Genomic DNA, 19083 nt, shown 5'->3' on the forward strand with positions numbered 1-19083 from the left:
CAAATTTTGCAGTTTTATAGTAAAATGAGTTCTAGTTTATGGAATGTGGTTAATTAAGGTTGTTAACAGATGTCACTATATCAAATAATTTGGGAAGCAGTAGTGAATTGGCAAGGGTTTTCTTGAAGTGGTACAGGGCACCAAGCCTCTTGTGAAAATCTTGCACAATGTAGTTAACTTTCATTAAAGGAGTTTATTGTCTACATTTGAAGTAATTTATTGTTTCCATTGGGTGCCATTACTGTAGCTAGGGGAGACAGAAAAATGTTTTCCATTTTCAAGTTGAATATCATATGCTTTGTTTTCCTTCAGCTGATTATTAGTTTTGATTCTGAGAGCCAAGATTGTAATGTGCTGACAAAGTTTTCTATTTGAAAGACAGCAAGGTATATGTTTTGGACACTACAAAAAATGGAGGAATAATTGGCATATTGTAACAGTTTTAGGCCTACTGTATGGAAGGGGTCTATATCACATAGTCGAAGTCTTATAACTTCGAACACGTAATGTTCGAACCATTATGTTCAAAGTTACAAAACTTTGACTATGCATTAAAAAAAAAAAAAAAAAAAAAAAACGGAAAACAAAATAAACTGTTTTAAGCAGGGGCAAGCTCCCCTGTACCCTCCACACCACCTGCTACTTAAATATACCAACTCCAAGATCACACCCCATTGAACAAAATGGAAACATCCACTTATGGAGATTTGCATTGAAACTCTCAAACTTTTACAAATTCGAACTTATGGTCTCGACCATATGAGTTTCAAACTTGTAAAAGTTCGACTACATGATAGGAACCCATATGGAAGTACATGGGTACTTTAGAGAGCTAAGAAACAGCACAAAAAGAGCTATACTGACAGACAAAAAGAACTATTACCTTCAGTTGCAACAAACCACCAATAAGGAACCTAAAAAATTCTGGGCCAGTATTAATAATCTACTATCTCCTGGTCATTCTATTACACCTAACCCCCAGGACTCTAACCCAGAGAACCCTACACAAATAGCGAATGACTTCAACTCGTTCTTCACGAATACTATCCAAACTCTTGCTAGTCATCTATCTCCTGATACCTCTAACCTACTTCCACCTACTTCAAATCCACCTCCCACCCTCCACTTACAACCTGTTTCTATTTCCTTTATTTCATCACTGCTCCAAAAGTTAAAACCTACCACTCCCTCTGCAGACAAACTGCCTGCAGAATTCCTGCAGGTAGGAGCTAAAGTCTTAGCCTACCCTATTTCCATCCTGATTAATAGATCTATAAAGGAAGGAATTTTCCCCTCTATCTGGAAGATATCTCATATCATCCCACTACATAAAGGGGGAAAGTCCAATGATCTTTCTAATTTTCGACCAATAGCACTCCTTTCACCAATCGCTAAAATCATGGAAAAATGTATTCACAAACAAATACTTAATCACCTTCTCAATAACACCCTACTTTCTAACTGTCAGCATGGTTTCAGACCTTCACACAGTACCACTACTGCTTTACTCTCCTTTACTAATTCCATCAACACTAACCGTAACAACAACTAACTATCATCCTCAGTCTTCATCGACCTATCCAAAGCTTTTGATATGGTGAATCATAAACTTCTACTATACATACTAAAATCTCTTGCTCTCGACCATCTTGCCTTATCCTGGTTTGCATCTTACCTAGAAAATCATCAGCAGGCAATACTCTGGAAAAATTCACTTTCAAATCTTCTACCTATCTCTTTAGGTGTACCTCAAGGCTCTATCCTAGGCCCTCTTCTATTTTCAATCTTTATTAACGACCTACAATCTGCTATCCCATATACTACCTGCATACAATACGTAGACGACTCTACTATAATCTGTACTGCTACCTCTCAAACAGAACTCCAGTCTCTTACTCAAAAAGCTTTTAACGCTGTAGAACATTGGTTCTCTCACTGCTGTCTACTCCTTAACCCCAAGAAAACCAAACTGTTACTTTTTCACCTACTCAAATCTACTCCACCATATTTCACTCTTACCTCCTCTGACGGTACTCTCATTTCTCCTGACTTGACCACAAAACTATTAGGAATAACTATTGATAATAACCTCAACTTTGACTCTCACATCAACAACACAATAAAATTAGTTAATAAAAAAATAGGATCCGTTTACAGAATCAAACCTTTCCTAACACCTACAGCAAGGTCCACCATAGCTAGATCTCACCTAATCTCTACTCTTCTCTATGCTTCCCCCATTTACACTAATCTTTCCAAAACAACATTAAAAAACTAGCAACATCCTATTATAATATAGCTCGATTCGCAGTAGGATCTCCTTTTCAAACTCATCACTGCTTGAACTTAAAAGAACTAGGCTGGATTGAACTTCCTAACCAACTTGTACTTCAACAGCTCTTAATAGCTTATAAGATTCTATATCAGCCAGCCAACACACCAATACTTTCTAGTATTATTTCACCATACAATAACCTGAAACAACTACGTTCTTCAAATAAACTTGTCAGATTAATATTACCAAACCCAACAATTATGCAGACGACTGTCTATTCTCCAACTCTGTTGGAAAAATATGGAATAAACTACCCTCTGATATCACATCTTTGACCTCTTTCCTACTTTTTAAAAGACAACTGATAATTTATCTCAATAAACATTGGCTTTGCTCCTGCACTAATCCAGATTAACCTCATTTTTTCCTTCACCCTTTCCCTTGTTAACTTTCACTGCACAAAAAAAAAAAAACTTATGTTCAATTTATATCATCTGTTTAACTTGGTATAACTACTTATGTTTCTAATGTAACATTTTAATGCCTTTTTATGATGATACTTGTTATAACTAGTGGAGCTTTTCTCCCCGGGCCTCTACTGAAAATGGACATATATCCAGCTAGACTAGCCCGGTCAACAAATGTAAAATAAATAAATAAATAAATAAATAAATAAATAAATGTTTCTGGTGAAGATGACGAATAATATGGGACCAAAGATACTAGCCTGAGGGATCCAATGTTGGTACTGATTTAGTAAGAGCAAGTGGAATTCCAGCATATGGTGTCTATTCTATGTTCTGTCATGTAGGCAACATATTTATCCTACCAAAGTGACACCTTTTCACATCTATAATTTTTCTATTTCTACTTATATAGTCTTAGCATACCTTTCTTTGTTTAAAGCCAACTGTCAGATGAGGTTTTGATATTTTAGCAAACTTCTTTTTGGATATTTATCAAACATCTGCTGGTATATAATTCAGCAAATAATTCAGAATAGTCAATTCTTCATCTTACAGGTAAAGTAAATCTATATGCCTTCTACATAGCATTACAAGACACACATACAGATTTGCAAAATAAGGAATTATTTCAGCCTATCAGGCACAGATGAGTGCCATTTTGCAAAATTAAATTATTTAATTCTAATTAGCTTTTTCAAGTTAGGTATTGAGACAATAAAAGGTTTTTACATAAAAGTGGACATGCTTTTCTTTGCTTCCTTCTAAGTTTGTCCTAATACAAAGTAACAGAGCTAAATTAATTAGACATTTAATATTTGCTTTAAATTTAGTAAAAGAAAAGCAAATTATATAGCTAACTGATAATTTTGATTATTTGGGTTTGCTAGATTTGTGTCTCCCGTTTTCTGTATAATTTTTTCTAGTAAATATATGGTTAAAATTAATAATGCTATACATCTGCCATTTATACATACAGAAAACATGAATTCCCAATACTGCATTGTATATAATATTTACAGTCTTTATTTTTAATGAAAAATGTCAAAAGGGGTGCATGTAGGCTACCATACAAGAAGGCAAGCTGTAAGTTTGCAGACTGCCTCTTACCAGAAAAAAATAATATATCTATATTTGTCTAAATCTGGTATCAGTTTGGCTAAATGTATTATAGCTTACATGTCATTTGTAAAAAAGTCAGCAAGTCTAGAACCAATAAATAATCAAAGATATATGATTAGATTCTCTTTTTCAGTATCTGAACAGGTAGCTGTAGCATGAAATAATCTGGCTACCTTTCACTGTCTTCTTAATTTCCACTTCTCCAAACAGAATCTAATTTGTATTAGAAATCTAAGAACTGTACAGACACAAAAGTAAAACCCATTTATAATGGAAAGAGACTCAAATGAAATACTGTTCTTCTGCAACTTCTGCTTAATATCTCTCATGAATCTAACTAATATATATAGAAAGTATTTTAGCATAAATAAATATGTTTTATAGAAAAGTAACCATTTAGTTTGCCTAGAGGACATGTGCACTTACCAGTAACTGTCAGGGCTGCTGAACAACTCACAACGCCATACTGGTTGGAAGCTTTGCATGTATATTCCCCACAGTCGACAACCTGTGGCTTCAGAATTTCTAGAGTTGACAGGTAACTCTTCTTGGTTATCTTGTACTTATCACTATCATGGAGTTCTAGTCCTGCTTTGAACCACCGGAATGTCACATTCTGTAGAACTTCAATCTCACACAGAAATGTTGCTGAATTACCAATGGTTACTTCCAATGATTCCATTTTCCGCTTAAAAACTGGAGCAACTGAAATTCCAAAAAAAAAAAAAAAAAGATTACGGTACAGCAATCACTTCAGAACTTCACATATACTGTTAAGATGCATGTTAAAAGCACAAATAATGAGTGGCAGCTTGAAATGATGATGATGAAGATAACGATGAAGAAGATGATGATGATGATGATGATGATTAATTATACAGCAATAATCCAAATATGACTGTGAAGGAAAACAATTGTTAAATTTAATGTGGACAGTGACAACATTCTATTAGAGACATCTTTGCAATGAGGAAATGAGTTTCTGAAAGTGAATAAGATGTGATGCTTCTAAGGTCATGCAAATACACATAGTACAGAATGCTTCCTGGTCAGCTTGAATGAGCAAAATAAATGTGATGTTAAAGTGAAATGACAAAACATCCTATAACAATGAAATGAAAATGAGAAGCTCAAGTCCAAAGGCTTTGTGGATATGGGGATGAATGTAGTACAGCATGCTTGGTTAGTAATGAATGAACAAAATGTTATGTTAGCAGTTTTCGAGCAAAGGTCAATAGGAAAAGTATGCTAATAAAGTAGCCATTCTACAGTGCACAGTAACAACATTAAAATATACATAAAAATGCAATTATACTGACAGACATGCAGGAGGGATACAAAAATTACAAAAATGGATGGGCAATGTGACAGATCATCAATTTATTTTACACAAATTCACAAAAAAGAATCATGAAGTATGTGATTTTGTTATTAAATGAGTTAAAAGTGTTAGAAGACTATGCACATGTGACAGTTAGTATGTTATTTACAAAATAAATTAACATTTTATCCCCATAATCCAACCTCTTTTCACAACTGTGAGTTGTGCAGATGTAGTTGCCTTTCCAGCTTCATTCAGTGCCTCACAGACATATTCTCCTTGATGCACTTCCTGGCATACTTTGTTGATTACTAACGTGTAAGTGTCACGTTTTTGAAGACATCTGAACTCTTTGCCTGAGACCACCAGTTCACCCTTAAAATACCAGTTTACTTTCCTAGCATTTGTTATAACTGTATTAAAGCTTACTTGGCTGTTTTCCTCAGCAGAAGTATCTGTAAGACCTTCCGTGATAATGGGACAACCTTTTATTACCATTTCCACAGTTTCTTCAAATATCTTTTCTTCCCTTTCTATAACTTCCAGAATTTGTACTCTTTTTTCAGATGGAATAGGTACTGCAGGTATTTGAATACTGGCAACTGCTGCACCAACATCTTTGATATCTACCTTTGGTGCAGAGCTTCTAACTAATTCTGAAGGCACAAAATCTTCAAAACGACCTTTTGCCTCAGTAGTTACTGTAACCTGCTGAGTCCCAGGGGCACCAGAAACAATATGTACTGACTCTTGCATAACTGCCTTATCTAATACAATGGCTGAAGTATATTCAGTTGGTAGTGTACTGCTAATTCTCACCTCCTGTGGCTTAGCAGCAGAGATGGACCTAGGTTCCTCAGAAATGAGTACATGCCTTTCTTGGAGAGTAATGGAATGCAAAGCAGCCTGAAATTCACTCTTTAGCTCAGCTTTCTGAGTGTACTGTCCTTCAAGAGACACAGTTATTTCTTTTGGAGGAGCTGCTCCAGAGGCGACAACGTATGTACATAATGTGTACTGTGGTTCTTCTGTAATTTTCACTTCCTTTACACCTATGGTGTGAACAGCACTTAACCATTCAGCTGTAAGCACTGGATGTTCACTCATTATTGCGGATTTTAGAGCAGTTTTGAGTTGTGTTTTTACATCCAAACTAAAGGTCTTGGGCTTTTCAGGAATGAAACTTTCCTCTTTAAAAAGTTGTTCACTTTCCTGTAATTCATGTACTTGCACAGTTCCTCTTGGCTGTTTTCCAGCCTTTAACATCTGAGATTCTGGTCTTTTTATTTCTTTAGAGTGTTCCTCCATAATAACTTGCTTATCTTCTAAGAATAATGGAAGCCTTACTGACTGCCCTTCCTGTATTAGAGATGCAAAGTCTTGCTCTGCTGCTTCTAAATATGTTGCACTTTCCAGAGAAATATCTTTGTCTTCACTTAACGGTGGTTCTATAGAAATTCTAGGTTCGAGCATACTTTCACATTTCAGTATTTCTACATCCTTTATGTCAACAGTGTGACCTTCATCCAATGTCCTACTCTCTGCTACAGAGCTTATCTGCATGACTGCTTGATACTCTTCTTTCTGAATTGTTGCCCGTTGCTCCTTTTCAGCAGCAGGCAAAATTTGTTCTTTGGGTAATTGTAGTTCTTCACTAATAACCTGAAGATATTTCTTTGGTTGAGGTTCAAATCTGGTTTCAGAATGCACAGTATCTTTAACTCCAAGCACTGTAAACTGATCTGCCAGCAATGTTCTCTTCTCTTCTGAAACTGTTGCATAACTATAGGATTTCTCTAATTTCTGAACAGCCTCCTGAATAGCAGGCTTTTCAAAAGATATTACACCTTCCTTATAAAGTAGATGTTCTTCTTGTGTTGTCTGGAGATTTAAAGTAGGTGGAACCTCCTTAACAGCAGCAATACTAACTGCATCATCAATGGCAGGAACCTGGCCAATCCGCTCATGTAACAAAGATGTTTGTTCCTCTAAAACTAAAGGGAGTTTTAAAGATGGAATCCTTTTTGTGCCCGACTGTTCAGTGGGAGGTATTTTAAAGATAAGGGGGTCCTCTTTAGGCAGTATCTGTTCCTCTTTTATTAAATATAAATGGAAGGGTTCCTTCTTTTCCACTGTATGGCTAGCAGATTCCACATTCTCTAGTCCTGGAATAGGTACTGTAAATTCATCTTTAAACTGCTGTTTTTGTTCTGCAATTTGCGTATGTTTTTCAAGAACATCCTTCATGAATAAAGCTTGCTGTTTTTCAGGCTTAAGCTCAAAAACTTTTTCTTTAGGCAACACTTCCTGGCTGTCACTTACTGGTCTGTGCAATGGTCTGTGTAATTCTTTTAATGGCTTAGCTGTCGCTGGTGCATCAGGAGTACAGAGATCTTCTGTATGTGCCTCAAAAATCTTGTAGTGCTCAGCTGAGACTGCTGTACGAACCATTTTAATACCTTCTTTCAGCATGTCACCTTTTTCTGGCTTCGGAGTCGCAATCTCCAGAGTCCTTTCCTTAGGGAGTTCTTTGGTGCTTTCTATACTGTAACTATACAATACATGAGCAGGCTCAGGCTCTGAAACCACTTTTTCAGTTTTAACATCAGCAATTACTACTGCTGTTTCACCAAATATAGTACGTTTCTCTTCTGATACAACAGGTATAAATTTGTATTTGTCTTCTTTAGCTAACTCAGGTTCAATTGTTTTTGGATGTTCTATCCTAAACTTCTTTTCTTTAGCTTCTTGACTAACTTCCTCAACAGAAGGCAAACAGAGATCAGGAACTGATGGCATTTCAGAAACTGGCAGTTCAGTTATAGTTGGACTCTGAATTCTTTCATAATGTTGTTCAGTAAAGCCCGGACGTTCCTGGACTGTACTTGTGATAAAGGTAGCAGCATGAAGCTGCCGCATTGCTGTAACTACAGATTCTGCTTCAAAGGTTGTGACTGTCTCAGCGGCTTGTTCTCTTACGGCTTCCTTGTGTGCTACTCTGCGTTGTGTTACAGCCACAGTCTCTTTCTGAACATGTAATTCTGCACTGGAAATAGCTTCCCCACAGAAGTTCACTGCCCTGCAGGTATATAAACCACTATCTCCCTGATTGGCTCTTTTAATAGTAAGTGAACCAGATCCATCAGGATTGGTAGTTATAGTGCAGTATAAACTTGACTGAATCTGATTAGTTCCCTTAAGCCATTGAACCTGAGGGAGTGGCTCTCCTGTTACTTTATATTCAAATTTTGCAGTCTGGCCCTCAGTGCACTGGATAGGCTCAAGTTTTTTAATGAAGGAAGGAGGGCGGCGGCTTACCTTCTTTTCTATTTTTACTATGGATGGTTTTGGTTTTACCTTTAAATATGCACTACATGATGTCTCCCCATAAATATTAGTAGCAGAGCATGTATACTCGCCCTCATCTTTTAATTTTGTATATGGAATAATTAGACTATGTTCATCCCCATCGTAAACATACTTGTGATCTGGAGAACGAGCAACCTTGACTCCATTGCACAGCCACTGAATCCTTGGTTTGGGGACACCACTGACTATAACAGTAAACCTGCCTACATCCCCTACAGTTACCTCAATATTAGAAACTTGTTTAATAAAAACTGGCACTTTTCCCTCTTCCTTTTTAACTTCTAACTCTCTGGGATAAACGGCGGCCTCAGGCATTAGTTCAAATGCTTTCTCTCTATCAGTCAACTGAAGACCAGTTCTGTAGATTTCTGTTCTTTCTTCTTCAGTAGACAAGACAACTGAGCTAGAGAATTCTGTATGGGAAATAAGTTACAATTTTATAAAAGAAAATACTTTGCATTCTCTCAAAATCAGTACTTCTTGCATGAACTAACAGGTGATACTTTTTCAAAACATTTACGAAAATATCCATAAGTAACTTACTAAAATGGCATTTTAAGTATTCCAGAATTGTGTTTAAAGAGCTACTGCCACCTCATGGAATAGTGCACACACATTTTGTATAAATGCATTTCCTCTATTACAATTAATATTGAGATCATTTGACTCAGCAATGTATTCCCTTTTTTGGGTGATAATCATCAGTTATGGTATCACAGTCTTTTCCTTTGTGAGTACCATTGCACTGTGATAGACAGACTTATGAATTTATTACAAACAAAAGCTCAGTTTTAAAGTACATAAGATCTCATTAATGAAAATGAAAAAGAGAATGTAATTCTTAAAATTCTATAAGCTGAACTATGTCTAAGTATGGGGCCGGATTGTAAAAGACTTAAAGTGAGCTACTCGCGTGTCTACAAAGAAGCATTAAGTATGATACTAAGAAAAAAATTGTTTACACCAAGTCTTTTAGAATTTGGCCCATGATTTTGTAAGTCTGTCTGAAAGCTGTCAGCTTCTTTAGCAAGCATATTAGGTGCTAAACCACATTCCAACACAGAAAAAAATGAAAGCATGTGGCAGCATGTTTTAAAGAATTTTATTCAATTACTGAAAACTGCAAATTACATTATAAACATGGGAACAGCAAAAATAACAGATCATACAAAAACAAATCATAACCATTTCCTTTTGACTAAGATATGTTTAACAGTTATTTAATAGATTCCATCATAGCTAAGTACTGTACAGCTCAGCAAAATATTGTCAAATAACTCATATTCAGATTCGTCTCTACTTTAAATACAATTTTGTTGCACTGAATAAACAAAATAGATACAAAATATCTGTTTGCAAACTGAAAATATCTTATGCATTGCTTCCCATTTTAGCAAAGATAATGTACATTCACACATTACTGAAAAACACCATATAAGACACGCATAAAACTTTGAACTTTTATTGTGTTGATTCAAAAATGTATGTTACTGCTTTTTCTAAACCTGCAAAAGATAAAATAATTCTACATGTAGCAACAAATATCTAAATATAGTGAATTCTTAAGCCTCATTACATATCTTTCTTACAAATTTAGATGGACCGGTACCCTTATCAATTATATAGCATTATTTAAAGCATGTAAACATAAAACCCTATCTGTACAGGGAATGAATAGGGCTCTAAGGATTCATGTTGACTCATTAAAAGCAATTTCAGTGAGTCCTAAACCTCCAAAAGAGTTTAATTGGAAACTGCATTTGCTGCACTTAAAGCTTTTTTATTTGAAGAGGGCAAAACCCTCCTGCACTCCCCTGTCCAAATTATATACATTAACTCCACAATCACACAACAGTGGGGAAACAGCAATGTTAATTTTACTGATTTACATTTTCAGAGAAATTGTTTCAAAGGATTAGACATACAAACATTTCCTTCACAGAGTGGTCATATTCCCACATTTAACATTAAGGCACTATTAAGTGATACTTTTAGACATAAATTACTAATTAGTATTTTTCCTGAATTTTCTAAATTCATTTTGTAATGCAGTTAACATTAATACTACATGTTCTGCTGTAAGGTAAGGATCAACATAATGTTAAGCTTATACAAGTTGTTTTACCTACAACAGCAAATATTTTTGATTTAGAGGGTGGATATTTTTCAGTACTGACTTTAAAATATGTGACAATTTAGGAAGGTTCAACCCTGATTATATTCACAGGCATCTTAAAATGCATACATAACTTTCTTCCCCCAATTCATAAGACCATATAAGAAATGACCATGCAGTTCAGTCTCTCTTAATGCTCGGCACATTATATACATACGAACAATGCTTATATACCAAAATAAATTTAAGAAGAAACAGCAACCTATTAGTTCAAATGACCTACACAAATGAATATGTGCCAGTTTACTTTTACAATAGTGCAGCAATAAAATACCACTGCAGCTATCCAGGGTTATAAACATATGACCAGTTGATCAGGTTCTAACTGCGAAACACACCTGGTCATATTCATTTCATATCATAGGTCATAATAGGAAGAGGTAGGCACTGCAGAATTGCTGTTTGTGTGAAATCACTGTACATTGTTTCTAGACAGGTTTCACCATTATCCACTGTTGTATGACTGAAAAGTAAGTTTCTAAAGGCTGGGAGCGGGGACCATGGGGATGTAGAGAGGTTTGTGTACCTGAAAAAAATATTCCTAAGAACCATGCAGACAGGTTTTATATTCACTGTGCTCTCAATTGCTTGTGAGTAGTTTTGTTTTGGGCTATTATATCTCAAACATTCACAAAATTAGCTGCCCCATAAAGTAAACAAAAAAAGCAACAACTATATTTGTTGTAGCCTTGTTGAGTCAGAAATTTAATAAAGGAAAATGTGTGCAAACTTCAGTTTCATTTTCATTTTACAGAATCTTTAAGATATGCCTGCAAGTTCAGTTCTGCAAGCTTTATACTATTGGTAATGTCATCATATCCCCTTCTTTGTGTAAATGGCCATAGTTTCAAAACAATTAGCACTTCAGGGTTTATAAAAGATTGTTGCCTGGTGAAGGTTCTTCTGTTTCACATTACAGAATAGTTTTTTTAAGGCATGCTATATATATATATATATATTTGATAAAACCTCTTGATAAATTACAATCTTTACTAAAAAAAAATAATTTGGATTTTTCTCCCTATATAAAATGATTGTTAACCTAAGGACAGAATGCTTATTTTAAATAACGTTTTGCATTCAACAGTTTCTATGAAACATACTCATGCTTTAAAGGGAAACAGGAACTAAATCTTATAATTTTTTTTTGATGAAGCGGTGAGATGTTTTGTGATTAGCCCTTATATATACAGGATCACAAAACAGTGCAAACATTCCTAGGTGAATGACTGCTGAAAAGCAAAAAAAAAAAAAAAAAAAGAGAGAGGGAGAGAAAGAGAGAGAGAAATAGCAATAAAGCAAGAAGGCATGCCTTCTCCATCACCAGCATGAATGGCTGCAGTCTTAAACCCCTATTACTTATATATGCCCACTAGAAGATCACTACAAAACATGTTTTTTTTTTACATATTAGTAACAGTATATGTGAGTGACAGTCACTAGTGTGTCACATAGAAGCCTGAGATCCTAATTTTACATGATCAGATTATTATTTTAAAATGTTGCCAAGTTCCTTTAGCAGATGTTAAAGCATGCCAGAATGCTTATTTTTATTATATCTAAATATCTAAACATGTGTATATTATATATATATATATATATATATATATATATATATATATATATATATATATATATATATATATATATATACACACACACACACACATACACATATACATATATACAAACATATCAATCAATAAAAAATAAAATTAAATGTGCCAATGAATAATGCATCTTCAATGACTTGGCATATGAGGAATTACAGTGTCTAAAACTAGTGAATAAACAGATTAGTCTCACAGTGTTCTGAGCCACAGAGCAGCATATTAGTTAATAACAGCGATCTGAACAATTTAAATATGCTGCATTAGAACAAATTATTGCTGAAATTCATGCAGAAATATGCAGAATTTTAAACAGTGAGTCACTGCATTTACCATATTAAAAATCTAATGATTTTACCTAGTAAATCTCAGAACAAATTTGGAATAATTTGCTCATTTAAGAATCAATTTATTCCGCATCCTTATCCTCATGTCTTTAACTATTCCAGACAACATAGACTAATCTTTGGAATTCTATCACATGCTCAAAACAGAAGTATAACTTTGACTGAATTTTCCACAGATTTCACTAATATTTTATAGTAACACCCTTGTAAATGCAAAACACTACCCACTGTAATACTAAAGCTCTTTGTCTTCACATAGTGCAGCTAAGCAATGGAACCACATCCCACTAGCACTAAAATCCATTCAGAATTCAAACTCATTTAAAATACAATGAGAACATTGTCTATCAAATCAATGGATCTGCTCTTTTACATTTCTATGATAAATGCCACAGTTAACCTAGGCCTGCCATTTCTTCAGTCCATTTATCTTTATTCAGAATCCTATACACTACAAGCAGTTTTCACCAATATAGGAACAGTTTTACTAGCATCTCATAGCTATATACATTATTTTGTGACACTATTCACCCTCCACCTCTATACTTCTAAAATAAACTTTACAATAAATATATCTATATATATATATATATATATATATATATATATATATATATATATAAACTTGTCTCTGAAACAGCTTTACACCTCACCTCACAACTGCAACATTAATCCAATATTAATATGTTCTGTCCTACATAGTTCTTTCCCTCACTTCCATTTCCTTGAATTCCTGAGCACTAATCACATGATCTATTATCCATCTGACAAATATACCTCTTCTAATGATCAATCATCTACGTGCATAAGTATTTTTATAATGTAATAGTTGCTTCTACTTTTATATGAATGCAATTTAATTAGCAAATATATGTGTAACTGTTAATGTATATTATTTAATGTATGTTCATGTATATTACTGAAAGTCTATTTAAAAATATTAGCAATATATTGGAGCTTTTCTCCCTGTGCCTTCACTTGAAAAATGTTTTTGATTAAACCCAGATGGGCAAACCCAGTAAACAAAAGCAAAATACATAAGTAAAATGAAATAAAATAAAATGAAAATCTGTAACCTGAAAACCTAAAATGTAAAACTGCCTACTGGTATTTATTTATTCCCTTACTGTTAAGAACTCCCAAATATTTGACATCTACACTTAATAATGTTCTAAAACTGAACTAAATATGGCAGCATATTTCTTAGCCATTAAAACTAAACAATAAAAACTACCAATCTATAATTATAGTTCTACTGGTTTCTAAATTATGTTCAAACTGGCAAATGTTTCTGCACTTCCAAACTGATTTGTAGCAATGCACTTGTACTCTCCCTCATCATTTTTATTTACTTTTGTCAACTTTACCTCATGGTAACCAGGCTGACTTTCTTCTATATATCCCCTCTCATGCAGCATTCTACCATCTTTATACCACTTAACAGTAGGTTTTGGAGTACCACTTAGGGCACAGTGAAAGCAAACAGTGCTACCAAGACTTGCTGTACAGTTAGAAAGTGGTATTATAAACTTTGGAGGCACCTCTGTTATTGCAAATTCAAAACAACAGCAGTCTGAATCATCAGCCTTAAACTCAATTTCTTCTTCCTTGGAGGGTTCAGCAAACACATCAAAATTAATATTAACACATTTCTCCCCTTCCTCCTCATGTTCTTGTTCTGTAACAGCTATAAGCTTTAAGGCCTTTTGAGAATCATCAGTCCCATGTTCAAATTCAAATTCTAATTCTATTTCTGTCTGGGTGCCTTGCTGATCTGCCTTATCAATGAGAAGATCAATTTTTTGGAGCTCAGCTGTAGCACAACCCAAAGAAATATCAGTGATAGCTTTTTGAGTAACAGTTTGTAGTTTTGAAATGAGAAGCAAGCCTTTACATACTGACTCTCCAACACTATTTGTTGCTCTACATTCATACGACCCAGCATCAGCACATGAAACATTACATATTTTAAGACAGTAATTACCACTTGCACTAGTAACAATATATTTTTTTCTATCATCAGTAATAACTAAATTATCTTTAAACCATGCTATTTGAGGAATCGGCCGGCCTATCACTGAACATTCAAATACTGCATCAGTATTTTCTGGTGTTTCTAGATCAGAAATACGGCTTAAGAAGCGTGGTGGTATTTCAGTAACTTCAAAGTCAATCTTTACATCTTTACTTTCAGATGTAGGAAAATTAAGGCCATAATCATCTATACACATAGGTAGAACATCAAGTGAAATAATCATGCTTTTGTTATCAGGTGTAAATTCAGGAACCGTGACTATTTTAATCTGCTTTTCAAATTCTTTAACTTCATTTTCGTCTAGTTCTACTTCAAGAAGAATTTCTTGGGGAGAAGGAGATCTTGATATTACATCATGTTCCAAATCAAACTCTATAACATGCTGATGGGTCACAGGGGGAGGCACTATTAAGGATCTATCTTGTGGCATAATTTCTAGTTCAGTAATGGATTTGGCTTCACCAAAAATATTTGTTGCTTTGCAAACATACTCTCCTTCATCTGATTTTTGAACATTCTGAATTTCTAAAACACACATACTGCCATGTTGTTCTATCTTAATAAAAGCGTTTTCTTTAAGAAGACATTTATTTTTATACCATTTTATATCAGGCATGGGTGAGCCTTTAATTTGAGTTATAAAAGTTACTGTTTCTGTTTCAGGTACTTGTTTTCTTGTAAGTGTCTTAATAAAAGCGGGAGGTGATCCATTAACTTCAGACATAACTCCAGGGGAAAATGTTTCAAATATACTTGCATTCAGTCTCTCAGTGTTTGAGCTTCTGTCCCTCGAAGTAATAGGTAGTATTTCAATACTCTCATCTACAGTCATTCCATACAGTTTAACTGGAACATAGATATTACCTAATATAGCTGAAACAGGTCTTTCAGAATCAGCAACTGTAATTTGGTTTTCTGAAGGAGTTTGATAACCATCAGAAGGCACAGTTGGAGTATAATATGATTCAGATGACACTGGTCTTACAAAATTTTCAGCTGATGTTGGAGGTGTGAAAAAACTTTCAAATTCCACTACTTCATCTGTACTCGAGCTACTGATTTCAATAGACATTTCTGACTCTGGAGACAAAGGTCGTGCTGATTCTTGCTGCTGAGTGTAAAAATCATAAACTGCACCAAAAGATACCTCCTCAACCTCTGAAAAAGGACCAGTAGGTAGTTCAGATGTATTTGCTCCTTCCTTTGTCTGTACAAAGTCAGAAACATAATCTTGTCCAACTGAAAGAAGATATTCAGTGAGAGAAGCAGAGGGCTCTATACCCCTACCATCTACAGTCTCATGACATGCAAACGTATCTAATTTATACTCAGTTGCATACTCATTCTTTAAGTAATCTCTGCTGGCACTCTGGGGCAAAGATTCAATGGCTTCATCATCTTTTGCCAGTGGAACTTTTAAATCATTCTCATTTTCACTTACTGTCCATTTGAAATCAGTTGTTTGTATTTCATGTGCTTGTTCTGTATTTCTGTTACATGTACGCAAGTATTCAGTTACAGAAAATTGTTCGCCCTCGTTTTCCATCCTCTCACAAGATGTAGGCTCAGATATAGCCATTTCAGCTGTTAATTGTTTCACAGGAAACACAGTTTCAGAATCATCTGTAGTTTTAGAACTATGCTTTTCTGGTTCTAATTTATTGCTCTCATTCCCAAACAAGGGCTCCAGCTGCGGCTCTGTTAAACTATGAAGACTGTGATCTATAAGATCTTCATTTTGTAAAACGCTATGTGCTTTCTTTAACTCAGATATAAAATTATGATTATCAGGTTCTACTTTCTGTACAGACATATTTTTGTATATGTGCTTTTTATCCTGCACTACATCAAACTGGTTAAACAAACTGGAATTTGGGAGAGTTTCTGTGACAGGCAATGATTTTTGCATTTCACTGACAGAAGGCTTTCTTTCAGAGACAACCTTGTTTGAATATATATGCTTTTTATGTAGATATGATTCTTCTCTTCCTGGCTCAACTAAACTAGGAAATACCTGACTGACTGACATTTCGTTATCAGATTCAGAAGCTTTTTTCAGTTCCCATATAAAACCATGTGTGACTGGTACTGCTTCATCAGTTGCCTTCTTGTTGGCTTCTAAATCATATTGCTCTTGAAAAGGTTTATTTTTATAATGATCAAACAATGCCAAATTATTGTCAGAATCTCTAAAACTACAGAAATCTGTGTTCTGCCTTTCTTGATGAGGTTGTTCACTGGTAGGATTTTCATTATGATATGTCATATTAAAACTCAAGTTATTTTCTTTCTTAAGTAATTCATTGTCTCCTGGAAATTCTGAACTTGGTGTTTCTTCAGAGAAATCATATCCCTCAGATACAGCTATCTGTAAATGTTCTTTTTGCCTAATCTGGTTTATTCCTCTCACCTGAACTGCTCTAGACATTACATTATTACCAAATCCTTTCATTTTACAAACATCCCTCTCCAGTAACACTTCTGGCTTAACAAGATGCACTTTGCTGTGTTCTTTTATGACATCTGTAGGCTTGTTCATTTCCACACACTGACTCTCATATGGCTGTTTATGTGATTGTAATTGAAATGATTGTTCATCATGGTCCATCTCAAGTCCTGTTCTACATTTAAATGTCTTCATAACATAGTTTTCTTCCTTTGAAGGTTGTATTTGCCCATAAAACAATACTTCCTCTGGCATTATTTTAGCATCTGTTGTGTTAGCTGAAAATGTGTTTGTCTCAAGATAGTCTTTTACAGGATGCTTTGCTTGCTCGAGAAAGGCATTTTCATTTTGCTTTATCTTAGACCCTCTTTGGTATATAGCAAAGGCACTTCTTTTTAGTTCATTTTCAAAAGGCTGACTATGACAAATAATGAGTTCTTCCTCTCCTTGGTTTATCTTAGCTTCAGGTATAATGTACCTGGTCATATTTACTTCTGATGTAGCCCCTTTGAGGGACTGTTTTTCTTGCTTTATTCCATGTGTTGTTTTACTGCTTTTATATGTATCTGTTTTACTGAATTCTTTCTGGGAACACTGTTCAGTATTACTCACAGATGTTTCACCTTTCCCTTGCTTCAATAAATCATAGAAATACTGACTTGATTCAGATTCATTTTCCACATTGTTAGTATTTCTACATGACTCGAGGGTTATTACATTAAAATTCTTAGAAATATAAAAACTTTCATCTACCTTTTCTTTTTCTAAGTGGTCATTATAATATTGTTCTTCATATGATTTATTCAAAACAGGGCATATAATTTTTGGTGAATCACCTTCATAGTTTTTCATCTCAGAAATCTGTGTTGTCCTCAGATTGTTTAGCCTTCCTTGATCAGCTTTAACAAGATCTAAATGTTTTAGTGTTCTCTCTTCTACTGTACCAACATTCTCATGTTCAGGTTCTTTATCAGGCAGAACCACTTCTTTCTTTGGCACCATCTTACTAAAGATTTCATTCTTTTCACTTTTGTTAGGAAATTGCAACTGTCTGTATACATCTGTTTTCTTTTCTGTCTTACCTTGGTAGGGAAGGTCCTGACTTGTGGAATACTGATCTCCATCAGAAGGTATAAATGATCTGTGACCTGACAAAAATCTATCCCTCAGAGTCCCTACTTTATCTAGGTGTTCTCTTTGCTTATTGTCTTCCTTTTCTTTCTGAACTGTTTTACTCACATGCATATAGTGCCTTCCAATACTTCCTTCTTCAACACAATATGCAACTTGCTGTATGTCTTGCATGCCACTACTAGTTCTAGGCACTGCAGCTGTTTTCTCCTCTGCATGCACATTTATACCTTGCTGCTTAATCTTAGAAAGATCATGGGGATACTGATATGCATATACTTCTGCAGCCAAGGAAAGCATGGGCTCCTTTAAAACAGGAATAAAACTTTTCACTGTAGGCTCAACTAGAAGGGTACAGACACTTTCTACTTCTCCAGCTTTATTTTTAGCAAAACATGTATATTTTCCTGCATCACAAACCATGGCATAATCTATGTATAATCGGTACTGTCCCTTGTGCTTCTCCATTTTATAGTGTGTGTTCTCCATATTTAGAAATGTATTATCATGCATCCATGTAATTTCTGGTTCAGGGTCTCCTGAAATAAAGCATTCAAACATGACAGAGTCCCCTTCTGTACAACATATGTTTTCCATTTCCTTTAACACTCCTGGTGGCTCAGAAACAAGGTCAAATGAGAACTTAAATTTGTGCTTTGTTGAATGGGAAGGGTAGTCTTCACTTGAACTCTCAGAGTGAAACTGGACTAGAGAGAATGAGTCTTTGTATTCTTCATCCTGTTCTGGAACTGGGGTAGGTGCGGTTATTGTTATTCCAACTGGGGCT

The 19083-nt window shown here is 34.8% G+C and overlaps 1 protein-coding gene across 20 annotated transcripts in view; it reads right to left on the reverse strand.

Moving 5' to 3' along the window:
- LOC122805019 (titin-like) overlaps window positions 1–19083 on the reverse strand; it is a 759244-nt gene that overhangs the window by 460712 nt on the left and 279449 nt on the right. For all 20 annotated transcript variants that reach the window (XM_044075290.1, XM_044075281.1, XM_044075295.1 and 17 more), the window contains 2 exons: window positions 5386–8964; window positions 4288–4566 (listed from right to left, as the gene is read on the reverse strand). In XM_044075290.1, coding sequence (XP_043931225.1) covers window positions 4288–4566; window positions 5386–8964 — 3858 coding nt within the window. The remainder of the gene's footprint in view (window positions 1–4287; window positions 4567–5385; window positions 8965–19083) is intronic.

This window comes from Protopterus annectens, chromosome 6.part0, assembly GCF_019279795.1.
Source record: "Protopterus annectens isolate FY-2018-M chromosome 6.part0, PAN1.0, whole genome shotgun sequence".
NCBI classification, from domain to species: Eukaryota; Metazoa; Chordata; order Ceratodontiformes; family Protopteridae; genus Protopterus; species Protopterus annectens.